At 36.6% G+C, this 20571-nt stretch overlaps 2 protein-coding genes across 3 annotated transcripts in view; one reads left to right on the forward strand and one right to left on the reverse strand.

Annotated features, from left to right (window-relative positions):
- LOC140670447 (solute carrier family 41 member 1) overlaps nt 1-20571 on the forward strand; it is a 77206-nt gene that overhangs the window by 39658 nt on the left and 16977 nt on the right. The window lies entirely within an intron of this gene.
- On the reverse strand, nt 3171-18632 carry LOC140670446 (uncharacterized). Of its 2 annotated transcripts, XM_072901045.1 has the most exons (3): nt 18595-18632; nt 18264-18414; nt 3171-11569 (listed from the first exon to the last, which is right to left on the reverse strand). In XM_072901045.1, the coding sequence occupies exon 3, from the start codon at nt 11514-11516 to the stop codon at nt 7998-8000; it is 3519 nt and encodes a 1172-aa protein (XP_072757146.1). In that variant the 5' UTR covers nt 11517-11569; nt 18264-18414; nt 18595-18632; the 3' UTR covers nt 3171-7997. The 2 variants fall into 2 exon arrangements, with proteins under 2 accessions (XP_072757146.1, XP_072757145.1); XM_072901044.1 differs by having other exon boundaries at nt 18264-18619.

A 20571-nucleotide genomic window follows, 5' to 3' on the forward strand; every position in this document is an offset into this window, starting at 1 on the left:
AGAGTGACTAGTCTAAGGAGGAGTAAAGGGAAAAGGGGGGGGATTGAGAGGGAGACTTTGATAATTGCAATCCACTTCCTTGTCGAGATATAAGCAGGCTATGGCGATTGATGAGTGGGGGAAGCAAGGTGGACCGAATTGAGTGGAGGGAGAAGGTGAACAGTTTAATAGCTTTCTCTGAAGTTTACTATAGATCTCGGTTCAGCCGTTCTTTTGTAAATAAATAATGATAAAACAAAACAATCGTTATTATTGTATTCTGCGATAGTGGAATGCTACATCCATAAGAAAGGAACAAGAAAAACAATGACCATCTTTGAGCCATCTGAAAGATAGGCTGCAGTTTTAGCTTGAATCTTGTAATCAATCTTTTATGTCACGTACTTAAATTCATATCTGCTTTTTTCAGATACGCTGACTAATGTATATCAATATTATTTAATATCAAAGATATGAAAATTATAAATAATAATATATAAATATTTTTAATGATAAAAATACTAAAGAAAATATTTAAATGTATTTAAAAAATTTTTTAAACTCATTGTCAGACAAAATACACAATACATTTGTCTCTTGCAAATACATGATTCATATTTTTTTTTTTTTTTTTTTTTTTTCTTCAAATAGATTTTATCCAATAAAATCTCTTGAGTTCAGATCAACAGTCTCAGCTCTTTTTATAGCGCGATAACGAACGATAACGAAATATCCTCCGTCTTTGTATCTACACGGCGAAAGACCACCACTTTCGCGCCACGTTCTCCTTCGTTTTCGGAGCTCTTGGAAACCGCAAGATATTATTGATTTTTATACATATCCCCCGCACCGGACCGTATATATGTGTGTGTGTGTGTGCGCGTGCGTGTGTGTGTATGTGTGTATGTGTGTGTGGGTGTGTGGGTGTGTGGGCGCGGGTGGACATCCGTTTTTCGAGTCCGTATACACGTGCACGCGTCTGTGTGTTTACACAGAGTATAGAGGGGTTTTAGCTGTGTGTCATTTACTCATCGGTCGCCGCTCGATGCGCGCGCGCAAGCAAGACGCAACGAGTCTTTCCGCTTTCCCTTTTCAAACCGACTCGACTCTCCACAGGCTATCAAATAAAAGGAAAAACTTCTATACAGCGCAAGCGCCTCGTGTTCCTTCTGATTGAAAATCATCGTACCCGTTTTTTCCTTCGTTCGATAGCGTCCGTCGTTATGTTATCGGAAAATAATATCTTGAATCGTTCACCATCTTAGTTATAAATAACACAATACCTCGAGGGAGTATTGACAGAATTTCTTACTATATTTTTATTTCTTTTTTTTTTTTTTTATACAGAGCGACTCAGAATAAAGCACAGACCCTGTAAAATTTTATTTATTTATATTTATTTATAGCAGATATAATTGAATAAATATATTCTTTATATCTATTTTTTGTCTAAATTTAACCATCATCGATACTGTATATTGTATTATTCGAAATATGATTGAATTTTATTGTTTTATCGTTAAAATGTTTATATTTGTTAAAACTGACATATTCATTTTCAATAATTTTTATAATATTAAAAAAAATTATTTTTATTAAAATTATATTGCTCAAAATAAAATATAGTATGAATTGTTAGATAGAAGCGTTTATCTTATACCCTTGAGTAAATAATATTTATCCTATACTTTAAGTAAATACTTAAGTCTATCTCTCGTAATACATTGTCCAAACTTACTCTTCAGAACTGAATCGAACTAATTTCGACTTTTATTTTGATGCTTTTCAATTAAAGATAACTAATTAAATAAACTAACTTAATTAAGATTCTAGAGTTTTACCAATCCTAACATAATCACTTAATTTTTTTAAGAAAAAAAAACTAATAGTATTAACTTCTCTTAATTAATTTTATTTTTATTTTTATTTTTATAAAAGTGGATTTTATAAATTAGTCCAACAATTTTAAAATATCATTATCATTCTGTTCACTCTGTATAAAATAAATAATCCATAAAAATTACATTCGGCTAATGCTAGTTTTTCTACTATTTAAAAAAACTTTTGCTTGACACACGCAAAAAAAAAAAAAAAAAAAAAAAAACACGTAAGGCGCATGTGTATGTACAATTTATCAAATTTAATTTGTTTGAGATATCATTTGTCACTGTAGTAAAAAAGCACCCTAGGAGTGACACCCTTGAAAAACAAAACTGACGAGTCGACGGTCTAACAACCGCTCATTGAACTGAATTAGGTAACTCGATATCTTAAAACCAGCGTTTCAAGCCAGTGTAATTTTGACGAGTTCGAATTTCGATGCTTTAATTCGAGACATAGGAAAATGATCTTTATATTTATTCATGGCAATCATTTTTAATATACACGGTTCACTATCTGGTATCGATAATTTGACTCACTGAAATTATAAAAACATAAAATTTGTGCAGATTAATTAAATACAAAAAGGACAAGAAACAAAAATAAATAAGAGATGGAAAAAAAATTTTTATTTGCATAAATTCTCTTTTAATCATAAATAACTTAAGACAAAAATAATTGCAAATAAGACACTAGCTGTATATATAAATATACAGCTTGTCTACAAAGTAAGTAACACTCTTTCGTATTTTTTCCCACTTTAGATGAAAGATTGCGGTTTGATATCAAAAGACTAATTTTTTGAAATCATAACGATTATAACTGCCTTAAAACGTAAATGAAAAAGAGGAGAATAGAATAGTTCAAAAAAATTTTTTTTAATTTTTTGAATGACATTTTCCCTTAGATTGCTTTTCGTTTTCAAAAGAAAAAATTTGATACGATGTGATTTTGAAATACATAGAAATAAAAATAAAATTTGATCCATTTTTGCAGAAATTATAAAAATTACACAAAGATGTGCGTAATATGAAGTTGATCAGCTTAAAAAATAAAAAGAATTATTTTATTGATTTCTGATCATTCTTTACGGACACAAGAAAAAATTTAAAGAAATGTTTAAATTCATTACGCCATCTTGTAAATTAAATTTTTGAAAATTTAATTATTATATATATTAATTAGCCACTTTTGACATTAAAAATATCGGAAATTGCAATTTTATATCTAAAATAGAAAAAACAATATGAAAAAATTACTTTATGGATATTTTATATATATGTATGTATGCATAATGTGTGAGTGTTTTTACTTGATTCTTTTTTATATAAATATATATAAAATGTAAAATAATAAGAATAATGTATCTCGTTTCGTGTAGTCTTATATAAAAATATGCAATTGGTCAAGTTACGACAAATTGATTACGCTGTAATCGAAATATTTTGCCTTGATTAGATGTGACTAGATCGTGTGACTAGATCAGGTATAGGAATTGTAAATCGCTTCCAAAATGACTAGACTATTAATTAATTCCTCTAATTTCACGAAATATACGTTCTATATCGTAGGTTTGTTGAACGCGTACGCTCGTATGCATCCAAAGTTACACGGATTACACGATGTACACGTAGGTATTTACAATAGAGTCTCCTTAAATTTGGCTCTGTTAATTTTTATTTTCCAAGAATTTTTCACTTTCATCTTTCCAAAAAAGAAGACCAAAATTAACAAGACTCTACTGTACGTAATTCTCATTTGCATTATTCACATACTGAAATGTGTATTTAGTCTACGACGCTCTTAATATAATTAATTATATATATCAATGAACAATATATATATATATACTTTATGTTTTTTCGTTTGGTTTACGGGTAAAATTTTGATTTTGTGCTCAATTATATGTTACAAAGGCAATGCTGATTTCGGGCATGCGAGTCGCTAAGACTTCTCTCAGAACTTTGTTATGATCTTAACTCTTATCGGCTTCGGCATACGTCGACATTTGTAATTAACTGATTACAATCAGCGCCCGTCCAATACCCTCTCGTTAAATTATAAGTCTAAATATAATATAAATAGCAAAAGAGGAAATTTAATTTTCAACCACCAATGTCGATGCGACTAGAACTAGTTTTCAATTTTCCGCAATAAAGGAAAATCATTTCACGCGAATAAATTTTTGATGTTCGATAAAAAGAGCGAAAGTTTACTCGATTTTATAATTTAAAGTGGTATATAGAAAATTCTTGAAATTAAACATTCAAATAATATATTAAAAATGATAAAACTATCATTTTTTTTTATTTATTATTTTCATCGTCAAATATCGTTGTTAGCGTCCAATAATATCTCGTATATAATGGATACAAGAATTTTTTGATATTTTATCTCATTTCGAAATTTATGCCCTTTTCTACCAAAGCATCAAAAAAATTATCTCGCGTCTATCACGAGCACGCTCGTTATTATTCGGAAATGAATCGCAATCACGCGCGCGAAAAACCATGATTTACCCGGCGATGCCCGGATTTATTATCCACCTCCCCCTTTGTATGTATGTATATATTGTATGTATGTATATATTGTATGTATGCTCTCTCGATAACAATTAAAATCTGTATCCCCCCGTGCGTAACGCGCCGCGCACGGGCCATTAAATGCACAATACGCGTATCTGCATGGGCTTCGCAATTAAGAGCGGGGTGGAGATAGCCGTTTTGCATGTGTCACCGCGCGTCGCGCACGTGGGACGAGAAGAATAGGCGAGCCGGGTAAATCGGGGACAGGAGGGGGAAGGGCAGCGCCTTCCTCTTCCCATTCCGAGTTTCAATTCTCGAACATTTTCGGAAAAATCCTCGTCAAGGTCGCGACCTTTTTTTCTCCTCTCTGACCTTCTCGCTAGAGGGGCGGAGGGGAAACCAGATGTGGGGGACCCATCTCGCTAGTTCGACAATGCCGTCTAAAAATTCGTTTTTTCCCCAACCAAAATCGCTCCTTCTCCCTTCGTTCGACAACGTTTCCGCTTCTTCCTTTTTCCCACTCCCTCGGATGGATTTGTGTAATAGTCGATCGCCTCTCTCCTCCCCTAAGGTATGTTAATGCACGCGTGCGCGCATACTAATTCAGATGAATTTTCGGCAACGGCCGGCCCTTCGGGGTGCGCGCTCCATTAAATGACGCGGTTCTCGAATTTCAGCTGCGCGCGCGGGGAAAACTTTTATGGCCTTTGAGACAAAAAGCAGTTCGGGGAATGGAAATCGCTCGGAATAAATTATTGCCGTCTTTGACAGCGACCGAATTCGCATTACGATGAGCGGCGAATGTTGCATTTCACTGGGAATCGATGCGTCTCTACTCGATCGCAATTATTTATTGTGTCATCCATTATTCGCGATACATTCATTTTACGAAGAATTGTCCAAAGTTTTACGACGCATAAATTCATCCCTTTCGTGCGTCACTATTTGTTATTCGAGTTAAATTCTCACAATTATTTATTTTTCAAAGTATATAATTTACTTTCAAAAATATAATCTATACTTTAATCAATTTTTAAGATGCTTCTTGTCCATCGCATATTTATTTTACCTCATAGTTTATACTGTATTTTATTTTTGTTTTAGAAAGATTAGAAAAACGTAAATAGAAGGAATAAAATTTACAGCACTTTCTTTCTTTTAATAACTTTCCCAATATTTTAGAAATAAAAATATTCATGTACAATATTTCGTTGGGCAATGATTGAACTGATTATGAGTAAGCAGCATTATTATTTCACGATACGAGGGCAACGATTGCGTGGGCGGAAATACATGTTTGTTCATCGCCGAGGGATATACCGGTGCGATGCGAGGAACATATTTTGGGAAACTAAGCAGGTTAGAACGGCTGCACGCTTCGCTATCGAGAGTATGGTCAACGTGCATTTGACCGCAGCTGTCTTTTCAAGCGAATCCGGGCCTTGACCGTTGCCAAAGAAATAATCCAAATTCGTGTAGAAAAATAACTCAATGAAACTCTGTAACTTGGCTTCCAAATAATTTACATTTCTAATTTTTTAAAAACAAGAACGTACGATTTAAATACTTTTTGTCTTATTTTTTTTATGAAAAAAATTTTTTTAGAAATACAATAATCTATATAAAATATTACTTTATGTTGTGAAAAGAAATTTTAATTTCATGAATATTGTGCGTTATAAAATTGTCATATAACATTTTTGAGAAACAATTATTCAGTTATCCTCAAGATGGAATAATTTTGTAATTATTTTTTAATTGCGTCGAGTAGAAGAGATCGACTATTACACGATATAATCGAGAAAGTATACCCGATAGAAAACTTATTTATTATAATCGTAACACGGATCAGACTGTTACATGGGATATTTTATCGAGATCTGCGTGATAATTCATGCGAGGTAATTCGCGGGTTTATATAAACTGCAAAGGCACGAGGTTCGAAACAGTTATCGGCAGGAACTTTTATCTCGAACTCGACGTCTCTTCGCGTTTTTTTTTTTTTTTTTTTTATCGACTAGACTAGATAACTCTTAGTTAAAAATCCGAGTGTGCTCTTTATAACTTTAATATGTAGATCGTATATATATATATAAATTGGAGGTTGTTCGTGAAATATTCGTGGATCGAGCTTGGTCTGTTCGCGGCCTCTCTAAAATAGAGGAGGCCGATCATATTATATTGATATCCGCGGAACATTTACGAGACACACGCTATATCATCATTATATTTAAAAGTTATTTAAAGTCTATGTAATGTGTTGGCTGTGTATACGATTGTACTTTTTGTTGCGGGTTATACTGTGTCCACCCCTGAGTTGGTTGGCGATTCTCTCTGCACATTGATATTCAATGCTCTGTTAATCATTATATCAAATCATATTATCGCCTTTTTGGCCGTCGCGACGATAATTAGTTGTCGCGCTTAATTAGCGCCTTTCACCGATTTTCCGAAGTCTAGCGTACTAGAGATCTAGCATCTAGAATTATATTTATCATATATACATACATATATATATAATAAATACCTCTCTAAATTTTGTTTATCTCTAAAAACTCTCTGCTTCATTTTTTACGCGTAAATATTATGTATACATATAATATTGACTAGAATAGTCGCGAAAGAAAAAGTAAAAAATAATTTATTAATTAATTGTCAATCGGACAATTATGCTTGATTTTACATTTAATTTTTTCATTCAGCAAAAAAGTTAAAATTTGAGAGAGCAAAGAAAATAAAGGCTCCCGATATAAGAGAGTTTATCGCGATTAAAATAGGAACTTTATCGATCACCCGTTCGTGCTTTTAATTAGTTATGAGTAAGTATTTACAAGAATATATATATAACGAGTATGTTCCTCTACTTAGAACAATAATAACAATCTCGTCTCGTTATTTTTTGGGGGAGGTATTCTCTTTTCGAAGAAAACCGTTCGTCGATCGGTATAAAATCTCGTTATTATTCAAACTACTCTGAAATAAAATTGCGCGGTAAAGTAGTTGTATTCCTTTATGTTTTAAAATGATCTCCACGTATTTTATGTACGGGTCGATAATGTGTCATGAAATTTTACAACTTCGCATCGTGACGACAAACTTCTTGGAACGAAATACCGTCAGATTATCTTCTTCTTACGAACATTACGCAATAAAAGAAAATTAATTCCGAGGTTAATTAACGGCTAAGAAAAATAATTCAAAATTTTTCGAAATGTATTTACGAAAAATGATTCCTTCAATGAATATTTTCTCAGACCCCGAACGATTTGAAAATAATTCTTTAAAATAATACAGAATTAGCTTTGAAAAGATAAATTATTAAGCATTTGACTGGTATAACGTGAATTCGACTATCTTTTTCACTTTACCAGTTCGCAATATGAAATCAGAGAGTTTGCTTAATCTATAATAATGGAGTTTGTAAAAACTGCGAAAAATACGTAAAAATAAATGAGTGAAACGTCAGAATATTACGGTGCAAATAACACTTGCCGCTTGTCTCGCACAATAAATAGGAATCGATACCATGTGCTCGGATCGCAGATGTAGACACTATCGCTCGTGCACTTTCAAGATGCGGAAATACGAGGCGAATACGATAAAAATCTAAACTCAGGCGGGGGTGAGGGTGAAGGAAGCGGACAAGGCGTTGCTGATTCTGGACTTGACTGGCAAGTAGACCAGAGCTGGCGCGAATCTCTTGGTCGAGCTGGACTCGGCACCAGCCTGCATCAAATCTTGTTCCTCGATCAGGAACGGTTGCATGATGGTTTTATCAGGGTTCGAATTCATGTCCTGCGGCATCGCATAACAGGCCGGTACCTTTTGCTTATTCGCCACGTCTTTCAGAGTCTTAGTGAGTTCGGCGATCACGCTTTCCGTCGGATCGCCGATCATTTTGTGATCTTTCCGCACGTGTTTCTTGATTCGATTTAAATTCGTCGTCGCGTAGCCACACTGAGCGCACTTGTACGCGCCATGAGCAGTCACCTGCACGGCGGTGTCATCCTGCCGTTGATTGTTCGCGGGCTCGGGAATATTTCGATCGATCTGCGGACTGCATCCCGCTCGGTTGTCCTTCGTATCTTGATCGGTTTTGCTTTTAACGTCGCTCGCCTTCACGTCAACATCCGATCTCATATTATTCAGAAAAGGATGCGGGAATTGCGATAGCAAGGTGGGCACTTGATGCTTAGCAAGTAGATGCTGATGAAGTAATTCTGGTTGATGGAAGTCCTGGAAGCAGATCGGACACTGCAACGGCCGGTCACCTTCAACGTTTTCCTGAAAACTTATGTGCGATCGCTCGTGAAGGAAAAGTAACGGCAGCACGGAGGTCGCAAAGTTGCAGTAGGCGCAACGATAGTTTTTGAGTTGATGCTCGTCGGACGAAGAACCAAAGAGATTTGACAACACCTGATTTCCCAGATTGCAATCGGTCGGCTTGACTTGCTGAGCAATCTCAAAGCCATTCGGTATCTTTAGACTCGACGTTTGTTGAATGTTCTTTACCGGAGCGATGCTTTTGCCGCTGGTTCTGGGGGTCTCTTGATATTGCTGTTCCATTTCACGCCATTTGTCAATTCCAACTTTGCCATGATCACCCATCAGATGGGCTTTCAACCACTTGATACTGCGAAACCTTCGACTGCATATCGGACACACCTCGGTGAAGTGAATGAAATATTTGTGACTAAGATCGCCCAGTTCTTGTTTCAATACCGAATCTTCCGTGCCGGAAGCGTCGTAAGACTCTTGCTTATTCGACGTTGATGCCAACGACGTGTTCTCATCGACAATCCCGTGGGTATTGTGTTTGTGAACGCGTAAAAAGTATTTGCTGCACAACTCTTTGTTGCAAATATTGCAAATAACACCGCCGATCTGCGCGCCATTCTCGATTTCGATGCCGTGCATTCGTTGCATGTGTGTTTTCATAAAATACTTGTTACATAACTCCTTGTTACATATTTCGCAATAGCTGGACGTAGGCGTCAGTGACGTCATCTTCTTCTCCGTCGGCGTCATCGTCGTCGTCGTCGTCGTCGTCGTCGTCGTCGTCGTCGTCATAATCGTCGTCATCGTCGTCATCGTCGTCGTCGGTTGACTGCTTGAAATCTGATTAGTTGTTATCTGATTAGGTGTCGAACTGGCAGAAGAGGCGATTATCGTTGGCGGAAATGTCGGTAGCGTAATAACACTGGATACGACAGGTTGATGTTCTTCGCTGATGTGTCTCCTTAGAGCTTCCTGGCTGGGAAAATCTTTCTCGCACAGAGTGCAGAAAATAGTCGAAATGATCTGGGTGGGCGACGTCTCTTGCGGCGACGAAATTTCATCATTGGTCACACCATGTTCGGTCGCCATATGTACGCGTAGAGCCGACCTTGAGTCGCACTCTTTACCGCAGATGGTGCAGGATAATCCTTTGGCAGAATCTAAACCATTCAATTGCATTATCATCGTCTGTAGTTTTTGAAGATCTTCCGAGATCGAATCGGTACGCTGATCAGAATTTTCTAAATCATATTCTTGTTTCGGTGTACCATACTCCTCGCCCTCGTGTATCTTCTTGCAGTGCGCCTGATATAGACCGACCGTTTGGAAGCGAATACCGCAAGATTTGCACTCATGTTCTTCGCCGATGCGATCACTGGATTCCGAACACGCGGCGGTAGTATCGGTCACGATAAGATTCAGCGGACTGGTCTGCACTTGGTGCCATGTAGCGGCCGTGCCGGGATTGACAGGTGATTTCTCGTTGTCTTGTACAACGATACCATGTCGTTTCATCTTGTGCGTACGTAAGAAGTATTTGTTACAGTATTCTTTGCAACAGATTTCACAAAACGCCTCGGGATTTAAGACGCCCAGACGACGTAGGAGATCGGCGCTGAAACCGGAGTCGCGCGCCTGCTGAATGGAGTGAGGCGAAAGGTGCCTAGGAGCCGGCATAAAGGTAGCATCTTCCTGTTCGATGCCGTATTCCTGTTTAAGAAGCGCCTCCATGCCACTGGGACTGTCGCGCGGCGTCTCCCGATCCTCCTCGTTCTGCGACAGAGAAATCTGTGGACCGTCCGACTGCTGATCTATCGATAACTCGTTTTTTTGCTTTTGCTTCTTTATTGCAGGTTCTTCGTTGCGGAAGCGTTTCTGCGGCGGGGTCGTCGGTGGTTCTAGCTTTACATTCGTGTTACCTGCAAGGAAGTTCGTGGCGCCGAACACATTAGCCGCGTCCATAGTTGCGCTCGGCGCCGGTGAATCTACGTAAATTCCGTGCTTGTTGGCCTTGTGCGTCTTCAGGAAGTATTTGTTGCAAAACTCTTTGTTGCACATGTCGCAGTACGCGTCGGGATTAAAAATCTTGACCGGCACCGGACCGAGGGAGGATCTTGGAACTTGCTGGGGATCGGGTAGGGGAAAAGCCGGTAAGGGTAGATACTGCGCGAGAGTACTAGGAAAACCCGAGAGCGCCTGCAAGTGATTAGTCATTGTGACGATCTGATTAACCGGACCGCCCGACCACGATTCCTCGCTTTGCGATTGCATCTGCGTCTGCGATTGCACGTGTTGCTGACTGCCGGACGCCAGCCACGTAGTCGCGAAGTTTTTGACGCTTAGGAGGCTAACAGGACCATCATTAGTCTGATCCAGCTGCTGCGCCGGTTCTATCTTGACGGTGACGCCCGATGTCGCCTGATTCGCGCCACCGTGTTCGCCGTCCACGTGGACATTGAGCGTCTCGTCGCTATCGAAGAACCGGCCGCAGTGCTGGCAACGGAACTCGTTGTTGAGATTCTCGTCTTTCAACGACGGCTGATGATGGTGATGGTGCTGATGATGGTGTTCGTTGCTCGGCAACGGCGATCGTGATGACGGCTTACCTTCGCTATCCTCGTCCTCGCGCTCGTCCTCGCACGTATCCTCGTACGCGCTTGTCGCTATACTTGACGAGAATCTTACCGGTGTGGCTTGTTTCCGACGTTTTTTCGTTCCGACACCGAGATCGGAATCGCCGCGGATGCGCTTCCACGTGTCGCGCTCGCCGCAGCTCGAACCGTCGCTGTCCAGCTCCGCCTCGGCCATCATCGTCGTCGGCTCGTGCGACGACGATGTCATGCTCGATGACATCTCGGTGGATCACGCGACCCGCAGCCCGCTTTGCCCCCTTCGATGTTGCCCGTCTGGCAAAAAACAGACAAATTTCTCTCTTTAATTTAAAAACTTTGCGAAAATTCTTCTATTAAACAATTCTTTTTTTTCTTATTTTTTCAACGTAGTTTCAAAATAATATATAATAAATTTATATAATTAATTTTATTCGCACTTATATAATTATAATATATATATATATATATTACCTCTCAATAATATTATAATATCTATTATATATATTTAATACAAAGAATATCTGAAAAATCATGATACAAGTAGTAAAAAAATAATTCTTTGCAAAAAACAAGCAATAAAAATATAGAATAAATTATCTTGATTAATTGGTTATGTAGATTTAAAGAAAAATTATTTGTATAAGAAAGAAAAAGAAAAAAAGAGTATGTAAATAATCTCTTTGACTATGGTATTGATAATCCTACGTTTTTGTCAATTAGCAAAACATTTGTCAAAATACTTGTCTCCCTAATAATATACGGTATGTAACTTTGAATTGATACATATTGTTTATACTTCAAATTTTGGTTATCTTTCAAAAGTATACAGTTTTACCGAATAGCATGCTGTTGGCATTAACAACTATGACGCGTGATAAATTTAATATGGATAAAATTAAATACACTTAAATATATGTACAATACAAAATTCACATATAATCAAAATGATATTTCACGGAAAAATTTCATATATCTATAAATATTTAAATATTTGTACATCTAATTTATGTCACGTATGTGCAATCAATTATAAAAAAATTTATTATAATTTATTAAACTTGCACTAATTTTTTTTTCTAAGAAAATTATTTTTTACTCGATTGTATAATTTATCTAATTTTATATTAGTATATTCGATGTTTAATCCAGAAATATTTTTAACATTTCGAATACGTTATTTCACGAGCACAGAAGATTGCGAATGTTCATAGAAGGCGATATTAATTCGGCAGAAAGATGATAATAATTTCACTCGATGGAGTTTGGGGGGTTGGAAGGTTGGGGTCGGCTAACGAGCACTTCGTGCTGCTGAAAGACACATGCGAAACTTGACGAACGAGATACGGGACACCCTCGCTCGCGATGGACATGCGGTCTCGAAGAAGGAGAGGGAAGGGGGAAGAGAGTGAGCACCCCCCCATGACTCATATTATTCATCCACCCCACGCATTCGGAGAATTCGGAGGATAGTACGAATATGCATTTCAGAAGCGCGACATAATTACTAATTCAGGATGACAGCTTCGTATCGCGAATGCAAGTGAACGGTACGCGGTTAGTGAACTCTCAACGATATCTGCCATTATGTCCAGTCGTGCATGATACACGCGTGAGAAAAGATCGCGTGAGCCGTACGTGCACAAACTCGGAAACATTTTAATGATTCTTATAGGTAGGCTGCCTGTTTTATCGTTAATGTAGCAGAGGGGAAGAAACCTACAATTGCATAAATTTATTGATTTTTATTTTTCTGTGATCTTATACTACGTAATTTTTACTAGGTGTAAAATTTAATTATTAATAATTATTAATTTACATATTTATTTTTTATGTATTGTTTTTTGATATATTATTATGATATATTATTTTTTAATATATTATTATACATGTAGTATTAGTTTTTTATTGTAAGTTATAATTAATGTTAATAAAATATTTCTGTTAAATGTTTGCGATGTTCACAGGAATATTATTCACAATTTATACTTAAGTTTCTCACCCGCGAGATACTCGTGTTTCAAATCGTTTTTCGTTTCATGATGAATTATGAAAATTGCTCCGATGTCGAAACGAGATATCTCGAAAACCGTACATTGTCGTAAATCATTAGCGTAGCTTCGTCACGTATCTCGGTTACAAAAACTTCGCCTGTACTGCAAACTCGAAACAGTCCGCATTTTACAACAGGATAATTGTCTGGTCTTCCTGTCAAGAGTGTCGTTGTACGTCACAATTAAATAAATCGTGCGGCTCTCGGATGTCACTGGTCACGTGCGTGGGTATTTCCATTTTCGCATCGTCGCTGGGTTTTCCTTTTCGCGAGAACAGGTCGTTGAAAAGTCGTCTCGCGCCACTTGAGAATCTTATATTTGATATCGATCTACGTCAAATCGATGAAGTGTGGAAATAATAGCCGGATAGAATTAAGACGCGCAAACGCGAGGAAATTGTCGGAGAGACATGGAAGTGAGACGGTGTATCAAACGTGCTTTAACCGAGAGATCAGGTATTCGCGTGCCTGATCCGCGACCCTCGGCAGTACACGCCCTTTCGGATTCTGCCAGGTTACTGTTAAATATAGGCACGATGCCCTATGAAGGGCCTGTCATGCCGTTTTTACGTCCCTACCACCTTTAGAGACCGATACAAATCTCCCCACCCTACATCATACCTAGCACTGCGTTTTGCTGCATTTTCTGTGGTAGATGATTTCCGGAATTATCTGAGCACTAGCAGTATAAGATCGCGCGCACGTATCCACTTTGAAATAATATTTCTCGAGCGATAAAAATATTAACATTCTATTTCTTATTATATTTAACATTTTATCTCTTTTATCATTTTTTTTACGCAACATAGTGCGTTGTTGTATATAATGTAACATTAAATAATATTTATTACATTTATCTATAACCGCGCGATCTCATGTATTTATCAGATGCCATTTTTTCGCTCCTCCCTCGCAACTTTTTTCTTTACGTAAAATATAGCAAGATTTTATATAGTAGATATTATATATATATATATATATATATATATATATATATATATATATATATATATATATATATATGTAAGGTGTTCTGAAACCAACAAATGTCTTTTTAATAAAAGATTTTCTGCCTAATTTAAAAACAAACTTTTGTCAGCGAAATTGTCGATCTATAATTTCTAAGTTATAAGTGATTGAAAAAGAAGAATTTTTCGCAAATGGATCTAAATATTGTAGAGTTAAAAGACTTAAAAAAAAGAATTAAATTTTTTTAAAATTAATTTTAAAAGGAATAAAATTTTACTAAATAGAATTTTAATTTAAGGTTTTTTGCTAGTTACAAAAACATATGGCAAAAATTAACAATTTGCAAAAAATAATGCCCTTTCTTGATTTTTTCACTGACGAAAAATCACTTTGAAATTAGTCAGAGAATTTGTTATTAAAAGATCCAATGAATTACTGTATATTGGGATACTGTATATATATTTTATTTTTATATATTTTAGTTATTTATTCTATGTTTAGAAATTAAATTGTTTTAAATTTGCAATTTTTTTATATATAGTTAAAATTTGTTTCTTATTGTTTATCAGAGAGTTTATATACATATATAAACTCTCTGATAAACCATATTCACACATTAATCTTCTAATTTAGTATATTTTAGAAAATTATGAGCATTCTATATTTTTATTATTTTGAAATATATGTATACAATTATCCGTATCTCAAAGGTAATTTACAATTTTATCAAATTGAATAAAATGCATTATTTTAAAAGATATACTCTTAAATCAATACACACGCGATATATTAAGCCTGTGCAATAATTATCTCGGGGATTTATTTTTCATTTTCAATTTGTCTAAAAAGAACAATTATTACATTACATAACGGTTATTGCAATAACACAATTGGCACATGTATGTCAACGGGATGGAAAATGGATTACGGGAGGGTTGTAAAGCGATCGTTGACGCACGTAAAAGAGAGATAGGCAGAACCACGAGAGAGATCGGGTAGGGACGGGGATTTCTGCGACACCCGTATATTTCTACAACGCAACGTTTGACAGATTTTCCAAAAATACGTGTAAATAGGCCCGTATGTTCGCGCGGGGACATTGTGGAAATTCACCACCGAAATTGGATGAATGATAGAGAGAGGGGTGGTGATCCGATTCGCGAGAGGGGTGGTTCGCCGTTCGCGAAAGGGTATTGGGAAAACACGTTATGTCAGAGATGCGGAGAACAACGATGCCTAGAGCATTGTAATATTACGTACGCGTATATCGCATTTGCTGGATTTCTTTTGATTTGTGCGGATAGTGCGCCGATGTGGGAGTGTGGAATGACAAACAACGTTGCACTCTCACGAAATAATGGATAAGCGCATATCGAATGTATTTTCACAGCTGCTCCCGTTGTTGCAACGTGCAATCTCACAACGACAGTAATAAAAATTGACTGGGATTTAATTTTTTTTAACAAATATAAAATATGAAGTGACTCGAAAATGTAAAGTTTGAACGATGAATAATATGTTATATAATAATCGTTTTACAATAGTGTGCGCTATTAATTTAATCGCGCTTTGTGGGAAATCCAATCATACGAGATTAGCAAAAAGATACTTAAATTTTCTAATTTTAAGAGAATAATAATTTTTTTTCTATCGAAGCGTATGATATATTTAAATAAATAGTTTAATAATCTATACTATATATACCTATTTTTTAAACTTAAACTTTACATATCTTTCCAACATTTTTTTTTTATTAAAATAAAATACCGTATAGTATGAAATCTAATTAAAAGAAACATGAAAGCAGGTCGACAAAAGCAAACAAAATCAATCGAACGTAAGGTGAAGCGATAAAAGCGGAGATATCAACACAGGTTTAGAGAGCGAAAGAGAGAAAGAGGTCGATAGCGGATATGAACAGTGAATTATGAAAGATTTGAAACTGTCCTTTAGAAAAAAGTCGAAAGAGAAGCTCGCGCGAACTTTTCGCGTGGATTGGTTCGCTGTGTGACACGCGTATACTTATATCTACGCGTACGCGTGTGCGTACATATGCGCTCGCACGCGCGTTCCGCGTGGGCGTGTGCGGATACACACGAGTCCCGTTTACGTGTGATTCCAGTAAAGGCCTATTGATCGAGCAGCGAACTTCGGCGGTTCGCACACGCGCATAAGTCTTCCCGTAAACAAGACGAATATCATCGCGCCAGTCCTGAAAATCCACCCGCCCATCCACCCTCTCTTCAATGTCTTGAAATGTCCATCCGACGCGCGATTCGTCTCTCGACAATGGGCCGACTTTATTGTGACTTTACTTTCGCTAAAGTATCGGGTTAATTAAAATGAAACAATTGATTTTGATATGTCATACAGTGTAACATATTTCAATAAAATAATCTTTTAATATTTATGAATGAATAATCAATAATCCTCTGCAGCTAGTAAAAGGCACATGAATTGGAAAACTTTATTTTCCAGGAAAACATTTCTTTACTCGTTTGAGTAAATTTTATAACAAAATCTTCTGCAAGTTTCTTGATTTTACTCAAATATATATTCTCTAGAATAAGATTGTAAATCTATCAAAATTATATTTTCTTTTTTCAATTAAGTTTTTCCTGAAGAAATTAATTTAGAAAAAATAATTAATCTAATTTAACAATCTGATAAAGTTAATTTTATATCACTACATATAAGGAAATGTAATGTGTGCAATATTCTTAAAATTTATACTAATATTTCTTGTGTTGTATTTCATATGAGAAATACATATACAAATATAATTTATATTCGACATATAAAAGACACAGTATCGTGGAAAAATAAAAAAGAAATTGAAAGTATTTTTACAACTTTAATTCTTTGTATCGCACTTGATGGGGTTTGATTATTTTTAAATTATTCTTTCTTTGTTTTTAATCTTTTAAAAATATAAAGTCTGAATCTTCTTAAAAATGCAGGATCTTTAATTACATTTAAAATATAATTTAGGAAGTATAAATTAAATGTGCAATTTTCTAAAATAAATTTCTTATCAATCATCATTTCTAAGTCTGCGTGCATACGTGTGCGATAAGAAAATCACATAACATTAGATTGTTTTAAATCACAAGGTGTATCGAAAGCTGAATTGACAGTCAACCCCTTTCGGTGGTTTGCACATGAATCTAACGGTATGGTAAAAGGTGCGATTCTCGCTCACAGAGGTGGGGATCACGAAAGGTCGGATCTGCGCAATGCGTGTCGCCGGATGAACCACGTGGAGTATTCGCATGCAAAAGACATCGCGGCGAGAGTAACCGGTCGGTCGGTACTCTTAGTCCACCCTCAAAGAGGGAGCGGTTCAGTGTCGTTTCGCGCATTCGCTAGATCGTGCTTATTCCGGCGAAAAGATCCGGAAACTTAAGAGACGCGAAATTCTTTTCGTAATCCATCACCGAGCGATTGTATCGAACGCAAATATTGTTTCAACGGCCCTATTTAATCCTGTCACTTTGCTTTATCGTGTCATCTTTTTCGATCGTAACAATTGTAAATGTTAAATGCCTGATAACAATCCTTTAACTCGTGAGAAGATATTTTCGTGTGATCAAGAAGAATCTATCGAGTATTATAAATTAAATTTTTACACGAAAGTACAGATGCAATAATTTTTACCATTTCACAATATCTCCGCAATTGCAACGAATGAAACTGGCACTTCACCGATTTATAAATATTTTGTTTTTTAATTTCTCGATCTAACTTGAAGGACTTAGAGATAAAGATCGAAGCTAGTTTAATCGTGGACGTTAAAAATTTCAGCGCTAAAACCGTAACTCATTCGTGTTAATTATAGTGAGACAATTTTTCTACCGTACGTGTGTAACATTGAAAAACATATTCGACGCAGCAAAATTTTTCTGATTTCAATCCATATGTAGCGTCATAATATGTGCTTTTTTTTTTTGGACGAGAGATTGTGCTCACCGTGATCAGCAGCGTGATGCAGCGCGAATGCAAAACCACTCCGGGAAATCACGACTCGCCGATCCTCCGTTATTATCCATTTGTTAAATACCGCTGAGGAGCGCCTGGACCGGCGATAACGCGACGAAAACACCACTTTGTTCACTGCGCACTGAAAAGCCGAGAGGAGGAGGGTGGAATAATGGCAGATCGCGCGCTGTCGATGGCGAGGTGGCGATAATTAAGGTGGAAAAAAGAAAATGGAAAAGAGAAAAAGAAAAGTATATATCATGGCGGCGCGCGACGACGATACAGAGTAGAAGAAGGATCGCCCGCGGCCTCGGCTACTTACTATTGTTTTGACCATCGTGCCACGATGGCGGCCATACTTGATATGAGAAAGTATCCCCCACATTGTCCGCGACCATCCACTAATTCCCCCATACACCCCCGCGCTGATTCAACCCTCCGGCCCGCCGCGGCCGCCGCGCCGCACCCCCATCCCCATGTTCCACGATTCGATGTCCCTCCCTCACGGAGTTAACCCCCTGCCTGCCTGCCTGGCTGCCTGCCTGCCACCCCCACGTTCTTTCAAAGTCAGGGACGACGCTTTCCTGAGAACAGAGGAGAAAATCACTTCTCATCCTCGTGTTCTGTTTCTAAAAGTTTCTTTAAGTTCGAACATTTATTAACTGTTAAACAAAATAATTGTTTCTCGTCGCTCAAAATATTTGGAGTAAAAAAAGTTGACAGAAAAAAAACGAGAAAAGTAAAATTAAATATAATAAAAGTTAAATCTTTTTAAGAATATTGCGAAGGAGAAAGAAAAGAAGGGAAGAATATATATCTACTTCTGAACTAATAAAAAAGAAAATTCTTCTTTATTACTTTTATATAAAATTTTAAATTTTTCATAAATGACTGTGATAAAATTATATTAAAATTAATCAAAAACTTTATATATGATATATGTAATATTTTGAAAATAGAGGGAGACAAAAATATAACATAGTTGCATTATATTTTTATTAAAATATGCTCTATTTCATTATTAGTTATATCATACATTTCGCAGAAAAATGATAAAATTTATTAGAATTCAAAGAAATGTTTCCATTGAAAGCTCGGGGATCTGAATAAAGCCTAGCCATTACTGTTGAAGCTCCTTCTCGTCAAAGTACTTCCTTCTCTTCCAAAGTTACGCACCTGCACACACGTGCGTTGAAAAAAAAATACCCGACTTATACACACTCACATATATGTTCGTAAAATACGAACGTCCTCCTCGCGACCCGGCACAAGCAGTCTTTTACCCCAGTTCACAGTTCCCCTCGGATAACACTGAGGTCTTTTGAGGGGTTGGAAGGGCGGGGGTGTCGAAGCGCAAAAGAAAGGGGATTCATCGGGGAAAAGGGAGAGAAACGACGAGGAGGAGAGAAAAGCAGAAAAGGGGGATAAAAGGGATGAAAGAGAGAGAGGCGAAGTCCGCGTGGGGTGGCACTTTTACTGGTCACTTGGAATTCGGTGCCCCACCACTGTGATATTAGAGCTCCCTTCCTGCCCCTTCCCTCTCTCGATTTCTTTCCACGTTCGACCATAGTTCTGGTCCTGTGTCACCCCACCTAAAGGTTCCAACCGTCCACCCTCGCGCAGCAAATTAGTTTAGCCTTACGGACAAGTTCGAGCCAGCTCGAGCCTCTTCTCAGGATTTTTCTCCGCTATTTCATGAAGAAAATGACGCAGGTTCTTTCTTAAAACGCCTGAATCTAGGAAGAAATGACTTTTTCCGCGTCAAGGAGCTTTCATATCGATTATTGTTTGTGTTTGAATTTCATATTTCATTTTATCCATATTTTTATTTGCTTTATATAATTATATATTATTGAAATGAAATATAAGCTCTTATAAGATATAAAAATTAACTTAGAAAATTGGCGAATAAGAACAAAACGCTGTAATTAGTGCGCAAATATTTATTCTATGTAACGACTTAATCTATTATAATAACATACGTTTCATAATAATTTGCTTAACCTAGATGATATGATACGTGTGAACGGTTATCAAAGAAAAAGCACTTTTACACGGCAGAGAAAATATTGATAAAAATTGCGATAAATCACATGTCTGATAAAACCAACATAACAACTGGTAAGAAGGGAGATCAATTCAGTTGCATCATAATTACAATCGATTTTTACCAACCACGTACGTCACATACATAATTGATAAAGAAATCCCCTGGTATAATATAATCTTCTCTACATATAATGACGTAATTATCCTTATATATGTCTTGAAATTATATTTTGACGCGATACGCGCGCGA

This window comes from Anoplolepis gracilipes, chromosome 10, assembly GCF_047496725.1.
Source record: "Anoplolepis gracilipes chromosome 10, ASM4749672v1, whole genome shotgun sequence".
NCBI lineage: Eukaryota > Metazoa > Arthropoda > Insecta > Hymenoptera > Formicidae > Anoplolepis > Anoplolepis gracilipes.